The sequence below is a fragment of the Strix uralensis genome, chromosome 1 (assembly GCF_047716275.1).
Source record: "Strix uralensis isolate ZFMK-TIS-50842 chromosome 1, bStrUra1, whole genome shotgun sequence".
In the NCBI taxonomy this organism is placed as follows: domain Eukaryota; kingdom Metazoa; phylum Chordata; class Aves; order Strigiformes; family Strigidae; genus Strix; species Strix uralensis.
The window spans coordinates 63,114,047-63,129,922 of NC_133972.1; the positions used below are offsets into that span (position 1 = coordinate 63,114,047).

At 43.1% G+C, this 15,876-nt stretch overlaps 1 protein-coding gene across 5 annotated transcripts in view; it reads right to left on the minus strand.

Annotated features, from left to right (window-relative positions):
• Positions 1-15,876, minus strand: part of DPP6 (dipeptidyl peptidase like 6) — a 565,250-nt gene that overhangs the window by 259,006 nt on the left and 290,368 nt on the right. The window contains exon 1 of one of the 5 annotated variants that reach the window (XM_074868900.1): positions 3,119-3,789. The exons of the other annotated variants lie outside the window; for them this stretch is intronic. Within the exon in view, the coding sequence (XP_074725001.1) occupies positions 3,119-3,175 (57 nt within the window). The 5' untranslated portion in view covers positions 3,176-3,789. Of the gene's footprint in view, positions 1-3,118; positions 3,790-15,876 lie in introns of those variants that run through there. 5 annotated transcript variants of the gene reach the window in all.

The window sequence follows — 15,876 nt, forward strand, 5'->3', positions numbered from 1 at the left end:
AATGGAAAAGTGGTTTTAATAGTATTTTCAAACATCCAGCTACCAACTCCCAAGACAGAGAACACTAGTCCTCTTGAGCCAGATCCCAAGTCTATTAGTGTCTTCAGGCTTTTCTACAGACTTCTGAGCATTGGGTCTAACAGAAAGCCAACTGCAATCATTGTACGCTGCACAGTTTCCATCTCCAACCATTTGAACAAGAAACCACAGCTGTGTCAAAAGCACCTAAGCGTACAGAGGCAACTACATTCCACTTACATCTTGATCATGCAATCACAACTTGACAGTAAGATACAGTATTACGTATCACTTACACAATGTTTTCTGTACATGATGCCCAAAAGACTTAAAGTTCAGACTCATGAAACAGATAAGCAAGGAGATAAATGATTAAAATTCTGAATAGTTTAACTGTCATGGAGGTGAGCAACATCGCTTATCAGAAAGAAACTGTATAGAAACATTTTTAATTAACAAAGGGAAGAAAGGGATGCTTGCTGCCTGGCTTCAAGCAGGTAAGGCAGTGCATTGCTTATCTCCACATCCCAATCATTTTCTAATTATCATAATTTTTGTAAATATCAAGACAGAACATGTCTTCATTTGCATATAGACACATGGGTCTGAATTAGATTTTTAAATTTATGCCTGCAAAGCTTCTGCAGCTGTTTTCAAACTTTCCCCATTCTGTTCCTGCAGTGTCTTTTCATGCCCAACTTCTGTTTGGGTTAGCATGGTAGGACACAGCATAGACTTAAGTGACACAAGTCACCTGCCTGCCTCTGGATCCAAGGAATGTCACAGTAAGGAATACAGAAAAGGACAGTCACAATCTCTTACAACAGCAGCAGCTGCTTCTGAAAAAGACCCAGTCCTCTACAGACAGACTAGTACTTTGCCTTCAATTTTCTCCCAGCTACAATTTTCAGTTTCTTGATCAGTTTTGAGCAAGAAAAAAATCTCAGCAATTCTTGATATGCATAAGCCTGGAAATAGAATTTCTGCTGGAAATAGAATTTGGATAGAGCCTTTTTTCAGTCATGAACTTTTTTAAATAAAATAAGGGTTTAGATCTGCTTCTGGTGTTGGAAGATAAAAGTGCACTCAAATCAATGACACAGATTGGATTTGACCCCCCACTGTCAAGCCATTTTACTAATAATGTATTGTGAAAACAAAACAAAAAAAAATCGTGGGAGTGAGCAAAGTTGCTTACAGACTCAAACATTAATATTCATCAATATCATTGATATTTATATATGCTTGATATTTCTATTTCATGCTCACACTAGGGCAGAGCTGAGAGAGAATGTACTTTCAGAATATTTAAGTGTACCATATGGGTATAATTGCAACTCAATCAGATAAAGAATATATTCAATCAAGACTGTGGATAATACTAAAGACCTATTCTGGGCATTTTATACTTCACATGGGAAGAGCAAAGTAGCAAAGACATGGGATGCCAGTAGCAAAATGGCATTAGGAAGGTAATACTACTTGAAACAAAACCACTGCTTCTTTATAAAAGGCAACAGACTTACACTTCTTGACTTACAAAACCTGACACTTTTATGCAGCTTTAAGAAGGAGGAGGGGACAGCCCCACAGCTCGCTTTGTTCAGAAAAGGCACTTATACACCCCTGCCTCCCAGAAACACAGCCAGACTAATTTTAATCTGCAGTAAACAGTGACAAAAATACATATTCCAAAAGCAATGGACAGAGAAACAGAAAGTCTGACAGATGTAAGGTTAGATGAAAGCACAGTTTCTTTACCCTCGGTATCAAAGTTGTTTTCTTCTTGTTTTCACTGAACCATTGAGCCTGTTTTGGCCATTAGTAAAATGTCACCCTGAAAATGCAGATTATATGACGCTACTTGTGGTGCCTAGTGTCTTCCTATGCTTTTTCCTTCCCTAATTCCCTAAAATAAAGCACCAAGAAAAAAAAACAAACCCAACAACGTGCAAGGCTCTCGGTCTATCAAGCCAGGAAGAACTATTTTAAGAATTAATTTGTGCCCTGAGAGATCTGTTTAAATTATCCTCCTGTGCCGTCCTAACCAAAGATTAAAGCAGTGAACTTCCAGTGTCTTAAGGAGAAGACGAAAACTGAAGAACTGGAGCGTACAGGCTTCTCCGCCATCCCCCCAGGCATGGGGCTGAGCGCGGGGAGAACGTGGGGCCAAAGAGGATGGAGCTGCTGATCTGCCAGTACGCCAGGAGCCCACAAACCTTTGCCATCCTCAGCTGGAGCTGAGAGATCGCAACCAGACTTTCCCTTATGCCACCACTTTTTAACTATGCCTATCCTGTACAGCTGAGGATATGTCCTCTTTTTCTGTCACCCACTGCTTTTTTGACAGGGAAAGTTTTTATTTCATTCTGTCCTGGTAAGTGCAGTCAGATAGGAATACCCTCTAAAAAACAAGCATGACAAAGAAAATTAAGTCTTTAACTTTCTACCTCTACAGAAACACATAAAGCACCTACCAAGAGAAATAAATTAATCAAGTTCAGACATGGCGAGAGCCCTGCAATTTTCCCCAAAGTCAATGGGAGTTACACCTACTTACAGCTGCTTTTTGCACCCCCCCCCCACCACTGCTTGCACACACACAGCCTGAGCACACGCTGTACTCTGAAGTGTCCCTCCAAGAAAATGTCAGACAAAAAAAATCCCTGAAAGTGCATGACAAAGTAAGAAGCTGAAACCTACTTTTGCAATTTTATATCCATCTGCAGAGGGGTTCTTAAAGAGCCTTATCCCCTTCTTCCAACGAGAAGGGGCCTCCGTCCCAACATCCTGCCCCCCACCATGCATGTAAGGAACAAGTTACAGAACAAACCTCTATAGCCTTCAGCAAGAGGTACAGGCTGTTAAAAATAGCACAATTTCATCTTCGCCCCCCCAGCCTCCACACACACCGAGAAAGCAGACCTTGAACCCAGCTACACAGTACTTTCCTCCTGCCACTGACTGGTGACTCAGTTGACAATTTTAGGAATGCACACCAAGAAGATTAAAAAAAAAAAAAAATAATAATCATACAAGAAACACAGAGCTATACAATGCAAATCTGTATTTGTTTGAAATTGAGGAAAATAAGCATTACCTGTTCTTGTTGTTGGGCTTGTTTCCCTGATGCATTTTGCTCCTTGGCTGTAGTCATGCTCACCTATTTGTGCCCACTGCAGTGGCAAACAGGATTTTACAGTGTGTGTGTGTGTGTGTGTGTGTGTGTGTGTAAGCTTGTCTGTGTGTGTTCAGACATACACGCGCGCACACACACACACAAAGACTAAAGGGATAAGGATGAGTAACTAGTCCATCACTCAATCACCAGCTGAGAAATTTCCCACCCCCACGAAAAGAAATAAATAAAAATGCAATGTAAAAAAGCACTAGTCTAGCTGTCTTCCCCCTTGAGCCTCTAAAATAAAAGCAGAAGCAGGAGCAGAGAGAAGGATGCTGTGGGGGCTTCTTCAATTAGCAACAGCCTCTGCAATCGTCACAGAAACAATGATAACTGCTTGGCAACCAGCAACTGGCAGCTCGGAGCCGGGAGGCAGCGATGTGGTCCTCGCTCCCCACCTCCCCGGCGGCAGCCCGCGCCTTGCGCATGCACCCGCCGCCTGGAGCACAATGTGCCGCTCGCTGGCGATGTGCAGAGCCGGGGATCAGCACTCAGCTCCCCGCCGCAGCCAGGCGAGAGGGGCCGCGGGCACCCGCCGCTCAGCAATGAATTCCCTCATTCCCCACGATGCCGGCGCCGGGAGGCCCGCAGATGCGGAGGGTCTGGCAGACGCGCTCTCGTCTTCGCCCAACTCGTGGAGGTTTCAGTGCCCCGGCAGTCCCTGGCTGCGAAGGAGATGTGTGCCAAGGGCAGCCTCTGCCCCGCCGCCAGGGCAGCTGTGCAGGATGCAGGGTGCGCGCCCAGGGAAGCAGGTTCCCACCGATGGGACGCAGACAGCACCAATGCTCCCCAGGCAGCTGCTTGCCTCAATGGCATGTTCACCAGGACGAAACATGCCCCCAGCCTCCCCCAGCCCTCTCCGTGTCCCTGATGCGACAGGGGCCACTTTGCATTGCTGATACCGTGGCTGCCTCCTGTGCACTTGCCGCTGCCATGTAGGTCACGTTGCAGGGTGACACACCGGCACGCGCTGCCTGCGCCACTCCACGCTGCCGAGCTCGCTCCCTGCAGACTCCCTGCCATAACAGAGATCTCTCCAACACGGCAGAGCAGTCAAACAAGCCTTCCTTGCCTGCTCGCCCACCTTGCTGTCAGCATGGGGTGACATGGGCTGTGCCTGAGCATGAGGCGTAAAGCAAGTACCACTCTCCAGTAACCCTCAAGGGACATTACACAGTTGGACAAAACTTGGAGCAGTGTGAAGGTTGTTCAGTATTTGCTCGGGACTGACGCAAGCTCTAGCTCACCTCAACATAAGGCAACATCAAACTGCCATGTTGCTGCTTTTCCCCTCCTCACCTCTTTCCCAGCACACCCAACATACTGGGCTGGATTGAGCCCATAGCTCGCTTCTGTGCTGTAGCACTCTGTAAAGACAAATGTTTGCTCACTCACGTGATGCTGGGGTCTCTGCTGAGTCTGCAGATAACCAGCTAAGGAAAGGGAACATCAGAGTATTTATCTGACAAGGAAGTGATTATGCCCCATTTGATGCTCAATTTGACAGCACAGTTTTATTATACAAGGTCATATTCACCAGGAACACAACTTTGCTAGAGGCAACACCTCCTTACACCTGGGATAAAGTTGATCCTTGGTTCAGGGACAGATCAACTGCAGGCCAAGTTTTCCTAGAGATTATCTACTAGCCACCACTCAGACCTCCTAAGAATTTCTTCATTTTCATCACTACATATCACATCAGTTCATAGAAGCTACGACATAAAAGATTTGCAACATGGAATTGTGCTGGTAGGAAACTGGACAACCTTGCCTGGTCCCAGGCATCAGGATCCAGGCAACAGCTCATTAAAAAAAAAAGTGAGTAGCACCTCTCTAACAAGAAACAATAATTTACATTTAAATCTAACAGTCTGTGTCAACCTCTTGCTGGGTTATACTATAACACAGTCCAAGCTCACATTGCAATTTCATCTCTTTAGTCCCAATAGTTTTAGTCACAATATTTTGTATATGTTTATAGTGAGGTTATTCTTGCTCATACATTTTTCCCTAGACATCAGAACAGAATGTCTTTCAAGGTCTTTTATAAGTGGATCAGTCTGAATTTTCCAACTGGCTTGGTCTATTTTTCTACTGGTTGTGGGTAGTAATGAAGGCTTGCTTTACTCCACATTTTTGCTATTTTTCTTTCCAAGAGGAATTAAAATGAAACAAAACTATTTTGGGGGTTTTTTACTTCTTTACAGTGTATTCTGGAAATTTCTGCAAAGCAGATCCCTTTCAAAACATAGACCATTCACTGTGTCCCCAACCCCTCAGTAGTTACAGTGGCAATCACTGAACTTAACTGCACTCCTATTGAAAATAAATATATTTGCACCTGTCTTTTTACCTTTGCATGTCCTCCCCATGTGTATTCAGTTCTTTCACAGTTAACAATTTAGGAGACACAGTTTTCACTAGTTTTCTGGAAACGGCCACTCTTCCTTACAATGTAGATTTTTTCCACTAAGCTTGTTGTTGGACACGTAAGAAGTTAATTGTGCTAATTAGTCCAGCAGTTAGCTATGCAAATGCATACGGCTTAGCCTCATTACATAGGTGCATTACGATACTGACTATTCTTGCTGCACCTCCCAATGTTTTGGCACAGCTACCCCGGTGTTATTGAAGTGATTTGGTCTCTCTGCCTGGTGGTACCTCTCCGTCACCCCTGACCTGTGCAAGTAGTTTCATCCCCTCAGAATGCCACGAGCTGCAGCTCACTGACAGGAGGAACATGGAAGCAGGGGACAGCCATGTCTTCCAGCTCTCTGCCACCATCCTTCCTTGATCAAAGGGGTTCAGAGGTTGCCAAACATCTCCTGGGGAGATGCTAGAGGAGGAAGCAGTGGCCATTGCCATTCAGAAATACTCATTACTAACAGGCATAGAATAGTCTGCTCACATATTAGCAGGGCTGAGGCCACCCACCGTGACCCATGTGCTATGTTAGGGTACCAACTTTATTGCTTGGCTGAGTCATCACTTATGAAAGATTAATACATCCCTACCACAGGACAAGAATCAGTATCTGCCAACCACAGCAGCTGCCCAGGCAGAAGGATTTATACACAGTCCCATTTAGGGCATTGCAGGAGACACTGACAGATAAGGACCATGGGAATACAACCTTCCTATCCATCACACCCCACAGCGTCCCAGATGATCACAAGGATACAGGCAGCACATTGTTCCTCCCTGCCAGGTTTGAAGATGCATCAGGCTGTTCCATCCCCTACCACCCATCATTTGCAAGAGGTTTGTCTCCACTGGCTGCCTGGGCTATGTGCAGCATCTATCTCCAGGCTTGCTCCCTGCCACACAGGCTGCACTCCCAACATGAGCATGCTCCATTAATCCATGTAGTCCACACTGTGCCACCACTGAGACAGCTTAGGAGCACCACTGTGACCACAGACAGCTCTCCCTGTTAACCAAGATGCATGTTAAAAATGACAACTACAACCACATGAATGGCATCCCCACACTTGACAGCAATTAGCTCCTCCAGCACCATGGCAGGACAGACAGCCATTTACCTCCCATCAGGAGAGGAACCAGTGACAGGTGAAAGGAACTGTTCCCAGCTTCTCAACTCATCTTCACTCAGAGTGCTTGTTTCAACAAAATCATGCAGCGCTGCAGTAAGACAGATAATTTTTAATTACCTTGTAACAAATTAGTCACACATGTCTTACAGCCTTTCCCGTTAGAAGGGAAGAGCTTCATTCTCTTGGGACTGGCAGGAACAGGACTGTGGTCTGGGTTCATTCTCAAAACACTCTCTGGAGTTCTTGGAGACCATCTCTACCACCACCACAAAGTTCCCTCATGATCAAAGACTGCTGCAGACCTTGCATGTTGCAAATGGAAAATAATGCCGCAATGGCTCTGGAAGACAAGGTGGACTAAAACCTTAAGAAGTCATTGCCATGAAAACCTACGAACTCTTAGGAGCTAAAGCACAATAACTGTTGTTTATGACCACACATTACAGCAGCGCATGTAGGGAAAGAAGCAGTTTGCTATTACTCCCAAACATTTTTAAGCAGATCGGTTTACTAAGACCATCCTTGATTCCACCCCTCCATGTAGGTAGAGGTCTCTTCTGCCTGTGGATGCAGAGCAGCCCCTTCATGGGAAGAAGCAGTGGCCTCTCAGGAGTCAGTGCAGAGCATTGCCATCTCCCGCATGTTACAGAGACCAGATCCAAGAGCAGCCAGTGCTCACAGGGAGCCCCACAGCTGCACATGTCTGTTCAAGGGAGTATAGACTAAGCAAGGGCAGTAATAAGCCTGCAGCAGCAAAGGGTATAGCTATTGGATGCAGAACCCTTCTGCTTCTTTTAAACCTGGGGTTCTGGCTGTACCACACTGGACTATTTATTCCCCCTTCATTACCACATCAAGGAAGTTGAAGCCAGTGGGCAGAGTGGGTAAAAATGAATTCTACTTGATTAACTATACCTTTGCACAGTCTGCTAATGTTCTCCCCTGTCCAGATAAAGACCAAATCCCATGGAGAGATACGTATCTGAAATTTTTAGTGGGTCTAAACCATTAGTACCTGGGGTGCGGTAATGTGCTACCTCCAGCAGAACAACACCACACCATCTGCTTTCGTACAGCCAGTCCCTCTGAGTTTCACACTCACTACCAGTTCCCATTGGTGTGGCTGGTTTACTGTCAGTTCAGGAAGGACACATGGTCCAGGAGAGCACATACTCTAGCAAGCTATGACAATGGAAAAACCTACTCACAGGTAGGTTACAAAGGAGAAGTCCTAAGGGCTACAGTTTTTTAGAATACAGTGTTATGGAGGTAGTAGATGTTAGTAAAATAACTCAGGAAGAGAGACAGTCTGCCAGCACAGACCAGACATCCGCTGTAAGCAAGGTGAGATGAGCCTGTAAAAATGTTGTAGTCATGGATTTTAGCATTCAGTCATTTGAAAGGTGACTGATGGAGCTTGGATCAAAACAGGCCCACAGGATGCAAATGCTCAGTATGCATCAGTGCTGCTTTCCAGGGGGGGGAGACAGCAAGGTGGGGACACAAGACTGACAGCTCCTGCAGCAACTATCTGAGATGAAGGTCTACCTGACTCATGCTCTTCTAAGACCAGTGGCATAGTCCCAAAAAGATAAATCTATTTAATCTCTAAGTCTGATTTAATACATTTGCAGCTGCCCTACTGCCCCACCATTCCAGCTTTCCTAGAAAATTTCGAAGAGGAACAAGAGGGAAGGGTCTCTACAAAGCAGGTTGTGCATGGCATCATCATGGTCCTGCAGATGTGCCAAGGCATGCTGGTGACCAATTCACTCTCCTCAGTGCCAGTGCCAACTTTTCATACACACAAAAAGCAATGGCACAGCCTCTCTTCATTCTGCAGCTGTATGGCCCAGATGCAGTAAGTCAGAGGGATCTGTGCTCCTCCACTGTAGATCCTTCTGGAGATTAAGCACTCCCCATATAGGGAATGCCAGAGCAGAACAGAAAGATGTAAATACATGAGGGCTGCATGGTTAAAAACTCTCTTTAGAGGAGTTTATGCTTTTAGATGCTGCAAAAGCAGCCAGACATCCTGGCTGTTCATTCTGGAGATCTCTGTTCTGTGCTCATCTGAATAAGCTTTGGAGAGGGAGAATTTAATTCTGTTTTGTTCTGAAAGCACAGTTTGTGCCCTGCCCCTCTCCAAGAATGTGACAACAGTAATATCACATTATTGCACAGCAATGTCCCCAGTCAGAATTGGGAATTGGAAGCACTTAGATGGTAGATCAGCTGACATCAGCCCTAGTCCTACAAAGGCTGCAGAGCATCTCTACTGCTTACACACCATCCCCAGCACTGCTTCTCAACCTTGTTACTATTAGAAGACCACAAAAACATTTAATCTTGTTCCAAATGAATCCCTGTCTTCGGCAAGACTTCTCAGTTTGTCAAAGGGCATCCCCAAAATAATTTTACTATAAATGGGGAAAAAGCTTTGGCCTTTAAGGATATGTACTAATCTTGCACCAGCCCTGCTACTGTCGCCCCTCTCCGGTTGTCTCCAACATGTTGGTTCTGCCAAAGGTTAGTCACGGGGGAGTCTCTATGTCCAGACAAATTTTCAGAGGCTCCACTGGGGACCTCTGCGGCTTGGCGATCCACTCGGATGATTTTCCAGATCAAAGGTTCTATGTACATGCTAGAGGCAATAATAGATTATGAATACAGTTACAGATAAAAATGTATCGCATTTCTACTGCCCATGACCAAGATCATTAAGAAAGCAATTTGGTGTGGTATTTTCATTTAACAGATCAAATCCAGTTTATTTAGCCAATGCCATTAATTAGTTATTTGCATGAATATCTGTTCCTACAGGGGATACACTTCAAAATGTTTCTACAAGCTTGAGAACTCCTGCTATTTGAGACAGCAGATACATGCAGCAGAGGACACAGAGACAATAGGCAGTGCAAGAACGACTTGTGGCAAGAACGACTTGTGGCTCTGTATAACAGTCCCGTATTTGCACATTACCAAAACTTTGCTAAGTTGCTTTTTAAAAAAAAAAACTTGATAAGGTGGTTTAAAGTGATTATAATAGTTTTATCTTAAGCACTGTATTCTGCTGCTTCCCATTTCTTGCTGCTGCTTCAAGTTCCAGGACTCCACAGTTCATCATAAACAAATAACACAACAGGAGGATGCAAACTGTGAAGGAGTCTGCTTGCTCATGCGCAGCTAGATCTATTTTGCATAGCACTTTCCTGCGTAAATTGGAGCGTGACTCTGGGGACACAGCAGGTACTTGTGCCCTTCCCGCTTCTGGATTATGTTTCCACTTTGATTTGCTCACCCTAAAGATCAAGTGTGTGTACTGATAGTCAGACTTCCCTATTTAAGTGGATTATATTTTTCAGAAACATTACTTTTGATCCACTGTGGGGTTATTTTTTGAGTCAGCATATATATTTTAATACATCATTCCAGCCTCAAAGGCACATGATTAGCAGTGCCATAGTTGTTTGGCACTGTGTTACCCCTGCAAGGAATACGGACCATACCACTGGCTTTTTTCTTTCTCTCTGCCTGTTCCTGCTGGTGTGACCTTGGCAGCTGTAACGCAACAGATGCCTCTTTCTCACTTGTTTATCTGTGTGAGAGAGACTTCTGAGGCCCCAACTTCAGTGCCAGCTGTGAATCATCTCCAAATTGGTTTTTCAAAGTTTGCCTCCTCACAGTCTGGCTTAGTATTTCTGCTCCCCGCGATCTTAGGGATCAATCTTCACTGACATTTCTCTCCCCTCCTCTGGTTATTTCTGGGTAGCAGCTGAATCCCTTCCTCATTGATTCAGTATGGGCTCTTTTTGACTGTTGTTTTAGGAGCGGAAGGATTTATTTCTTACTTCCCTACTTTTTTATCTCTTTATTTAAACATAAGTTTTACAGAATGGCCACAATATATATTTTGTAACTCAAATATCCAGGTCAGAAAATGTAAAAGAGACCACCAGTGATGAGAAAAAGTGAGATAACAAAATAACCCCCCCAAATTACTGTCAAACAGAGAAAACCCATCTTCAAAACAGCTGCAAACATATTAGGCTATTTAGCAGCCTACTGCTTTGGAAAGGGAGAGCCTGATCTTCATTTTTAGCTGTAACAGTGATTTATAGGATGAATAAATGATCTGCATATAAGATGATGACTGGTTTAAATGTAAATGTTGTGAAAGACTTCTTATGTAAGCACATACAATTGCCTGAGAGATCTTCATACATAAAAGCCACAGCTGGAGCAAGTGGCTTTTTAAGCATTTGTTTTATGAAGTACACTTTTCATTGCAATGGTTGTTATTTTTCATTTACTTTTATATCAGCTTTAACCAAAAAAAAGAAAAAGAATACTTGAACTTACAGCATGATCTGTACATTTTCAATAGTGAGGATATGTAAAATACTGACACTGTTCAAGCAGATAGATGCACATAACATACATTTTAAAGATGTCATATTTAGTTGAAAATTATACCACAACAACTGATGACGTCTCACAAGTGATGCAGGCATAAGGACCAAATGTCCTCAGTTTCCGAATGTAAAACCTGACAGGTGGCTGAATTGGATGGCCCATCGAACACCATGGTAGCCTCATGATAACTTCTCACAAATGTTCCTGAGCAACACCAAGAGGGGCAAAGGTGTCAGCTCTGGCACCTGCACTAGTGTTTTCACTGGTGTTTACCGCCTCCCCAAAATGCTCACGGGAGCTGGATGGCTTGTGGTGGTCACTGCCCTCAATTACTGGTGGGGACTGTGATGGCTGTGACTGTTTGTATACTAGTGTGTTTTTTCTCAAGTGTTTCTAGATCTCTTGGGATTAAACCTGTTATGGTAAACATATGTTGCTGCATTCCTACTGGCTCTATGGGAGAGAAGCTTTTCCACCACCCCAAAATTGCCTTTTCAAGAGTCTGAACAATGAAGACACTGCAGACACTTAGTCTCATCTAAAAGAGGCATAAAGGGATCCAAGGCCCTTCCTGTCTGCTTCACATCTTTATTTCTGGAGAAGGCAAACCCACAATATTTTCTGATTCCTGTACACAAGTCTTTGAAGGTGTAAGGAAGAGGCAGAAAACAACACTTGGGCATAACTCCACTGGGTGGATGAAACAAACGGTGCACAGATTCATGTCATTTCGCTCAATTTCCCCCTCTGTGCCACTGTAGGCCCCTAGCGTTCACCCCTCTGGATTGCAGGTCTGGCACAGTACATGTACTAAAGCAGAGAACAGCTAAAACTTCTTATCAGTATTTTGAATGCCCTCTAATGGAAATGCTATTTATGGAAAATGGGCCAATTGGAAAAGCCTACCCAGCATCCCTAACACAGAGGTAAAGAGGTAAAGAGAAAGGGGATAATCAGAGTTGACTTATTACTAGTACAACTTTAACAGTCCACTTTCCTTGTGATGAAGCAAACAGAAACCAGAACAATGCCTTGCTCTAATTTTAAAAAATTGACCAGCAGTTTTGATGTGCCACTTGGAGCACCTTGAGAGGTTTTGTTTTCAGCAGATGAGAGGTGCTTTTTGAAAGAGTGCTAGCACTGTCTTTGGTTTAGCTGCCTCAGTGAGGTACTCTTCAATTCTGAGCATACTGCACCAAACCAGATTCCCAACTCACCTGGAGCCAGATGACACAGTAAAGAAAGTGGAAATCTTGCTGTATGATATGCAAACACATAAAATACATAACTGCCTGAATAAAAACTTAAATAGCATAAGTAATTCAAGTAATGTAGCGGCCAAGTCCTGTACCCACCCATTTATTTGACCTGCTTGTAACACAAGAGAATTGGTGCAGAAGGGATGCATAAAATTTATATATCCTATACATCTTACTGAGATCTGGAGAACAGTAGGGCTCTGGGCACAGCATAAGACCTCTAAAAGGAAATAAGACATCCTTTACTTAGCATTGATAATGTTCATTAATTACAGAGACATAACAAGTATTCAGCAATGCCACCTCAGGCACTCAGGCAGAGCTGGAGCAAGGGCAGCTTGCACAGCGCCTGGTGTGCTGCAAACAGAGCAGGTATGAAACCCCTCACATCTCTACTTGAAATGACAAAGAGTGCCTCAACTTTGCCCCCACCTGTCCATACTGGAAGCAAGAACAAGGTTTTAAAAGGCTGCGACTGTCAGTGGCACATGAGCAGCAGCAGCAGAGGTGGGATGTCCAAAACATACAGGGAGCATAAAAAGTCTCTTACCAGGGTCAAGACTACTCGCTGTGCCTTCCCATCTGAAATGTTTGTTCCTCTGAGGTCTAACAGCCAGGCAGAGGAAGGGTGAAGCAGTAAGAGTAAGTGGTAGTGATCTGGGTACATGTAATTGCTCTGGATGTCTAAGTGCTGCCATAGGGTCTCAGTAGTGGTAAGCAGTATTCATTAAAGGACTGAGGACTTCTGCTTAACACACAGTGACTCAACATGACTTTGAGATTGTCCCACTACAGTTTGCAGGGCTTCACTATTTTTTGTGAATATGAATAAAATACATTACAGCCTTCCCAAAACATTACAGATACTTAGTGTGATGTAGCTAATCATACCTTCCCATACACAACTCAAATCAAAAAATGCATCCTTTCTATAGCACTCACCAGGTGAGTTTGTCTCCAGTAACACAGTTTTCACCATATTATTGTTTGATATGGTATCTGTGACCTTTCCATTTTACCATATTCTGAAGACAGCATAGAAAAAATAATGACATAAACATTTCAAAGTAGCCTACAGCTGCATAAATGAGCATGTTTCTGAATTATTCCATACAAAAAAAAAAAAATAATCTGTGATTTCCTTTAGTTTAGAAAACAGCACAAGGATTGGAATTTGAGATATCTGGAGACTAATGGAAAGTTCCATAACACTGCTAGGCAACCCCTACAAATCCTAGGAGCTAAAAAAATGCTATGCAAGAATGTGTATTTTCCCCCCTGAATGCATATCCCTTAGGAAACCATGCAAGTATGAAATTTGAGCTTGAGTGTGATAAAGTGTACCAGACAGAACCATATGCTTGTCACAAATAACTAATGCTTGTCTCATTCACATACCCCTCAAACTGTATGTAATTACACATATGTAATATGCCCATCATATATATACATGTACAACATCAGATCCCATGTACATCACAGATACAAGTGGCACATGTGATTGCCTACATATGCTGTAGCACAACATCAATGTCCACAAAGAGACAAAAGCTAAGCCCACTCCTGCTTCCAGCTGTCAGTCAAGCCTTCTGTTACCCCACCCTATGGCCTAGTTACAAGAAGAGATGCAGAAGGACTTAAAACCCATCGGCTAAATGTCAGCAGTAGGAGGCAGTAGCAGATCAATACCGTGTGCTTGGATCAGGCTTTGCTGTAAACAGTGTGTTCTGAAAGCCCTGGGTCATTGCCCAGCTCTACCTGTGAAATATCTGCAACCGCAATGTGTTGCATTTGGAAAGCTTACAAAGTCTCACCTTCATACCTGAACTCACACTGGAAAAAAGTTACAACACCCATCACTGCATGCTCTGTTAGCAAATCAGACCTTTTAAAACAAGAAGGGGCAGATTTCAGCACACTCAAGAATATTATCAGCCTTTTATTGCAAATATCACCCAAAGACAGTCTTTTGAACATTTTTACCAGGGATAATAAGGCAGGTTAGGGCTTATATTTATTCATGGAATCAGCAGTCTTCTCATTTCTACTGTTCTATAGATCAAGACTTCTGCTGGTGCGGGAAGTGGCTGCAGAATGGGACATTTAGAGGCTTAAGCTGCAAGAGCTTGGAATAGCAGATATAGAAGTTGTCCAGTGGAAAAAAAAAATTAAAATCAATTCCATCTGCCCTATAAAGCAATCCAGAGCACTGAATAGTTGGTTAACTACTTTTCACCTTGTGTTGTAGTTTGGTGATATCAGAACAAGCAACAGCTACTCTGAAAGGATTAATATGAGGAGAAAGCATAATAGATTGATGGGAAAAGTATACACATTCATGCTTGCCAGTAAGTCTGAGCTCAGCATGAAAGGGAAACTATGGTACAAAGCTTTAACGGACAGGATTCTTCAGCAGTACTTCACCTGATTGCTTTGCCCCTTCCAGTCATCAAAGAAAAGTCAAAGTAAATGGAAAAATTATAACCAACAGATCATGCTTTTAATTACATCCAGAAATGAAGTCAAGAAAACAAGCTTTCTGAAACAGATTAATCTATTTTCAACATTTTTTTCCCCTTCATAGATGCCAGAGACAGGCTGCATGCGATTAAAAGTTACAAAAATAGCAGAATAGTCAGTTATAGTCTTGAATGGATGCTTTCATTTTGGTATTTTATTCAAATTGATTTCACTTCAGATAGTATTGGCAGCAGAATGACATACACCTGATTCAATAGTTCATCTTACCAGTTAGGTACTAGCCTTAGATTGTTGGTTTACCTACATGGTAGTTGTAGAAGGCAAATAAATATTCATTTGTAGTCCATCCAGCATTACATTTTAATTCTTTCTTATCAACTGGTTCATTAGGATGGCATGAATTGTAATAAAAATGAACTCTTTTGTATCTCATTGCTAAATAAACTCTGCAGTACAACTCTGCAGTTTTCTTTGGTACAGATATATTCCTTAGCAACACAGTTAGAAGATTCAAGCAGTCCCTTACAGAAATGTTTTTTAAAGATTTAATTTTCTCCCCAATAAGAGTATGGCATGTTAACAGAAGTTAACATTAACACAGATGGTAGAATAAACCCTTAGAATACATGTAGACCTTTGCTGAAGGAGTAGAGCCCACACTGTGTTGTGGAGCATGGTACCCGAACGCCACTTCACTTTGACTTCCTTTCCATGAGGAAAAAGGGGTAGTTAATCTACCTGGGATGAATCCTTTTCCAGGAGACAGAAACTTAAGTATATTCATCAGATTTTGCACTGTAAATGAGGTTTAAATTTCTATAATCAAAGATACCTGATTGCTTTAAAAGGCTGATAGAGCTTCCATCCTGGCAAAATCCTATGCATCTTCTTCTCCCAGGCACTAAAGCTCCTTGACATTACTCTGGCTCTGTAAAGTGGCTATAAGTGGCTTTAAGTGCAATGC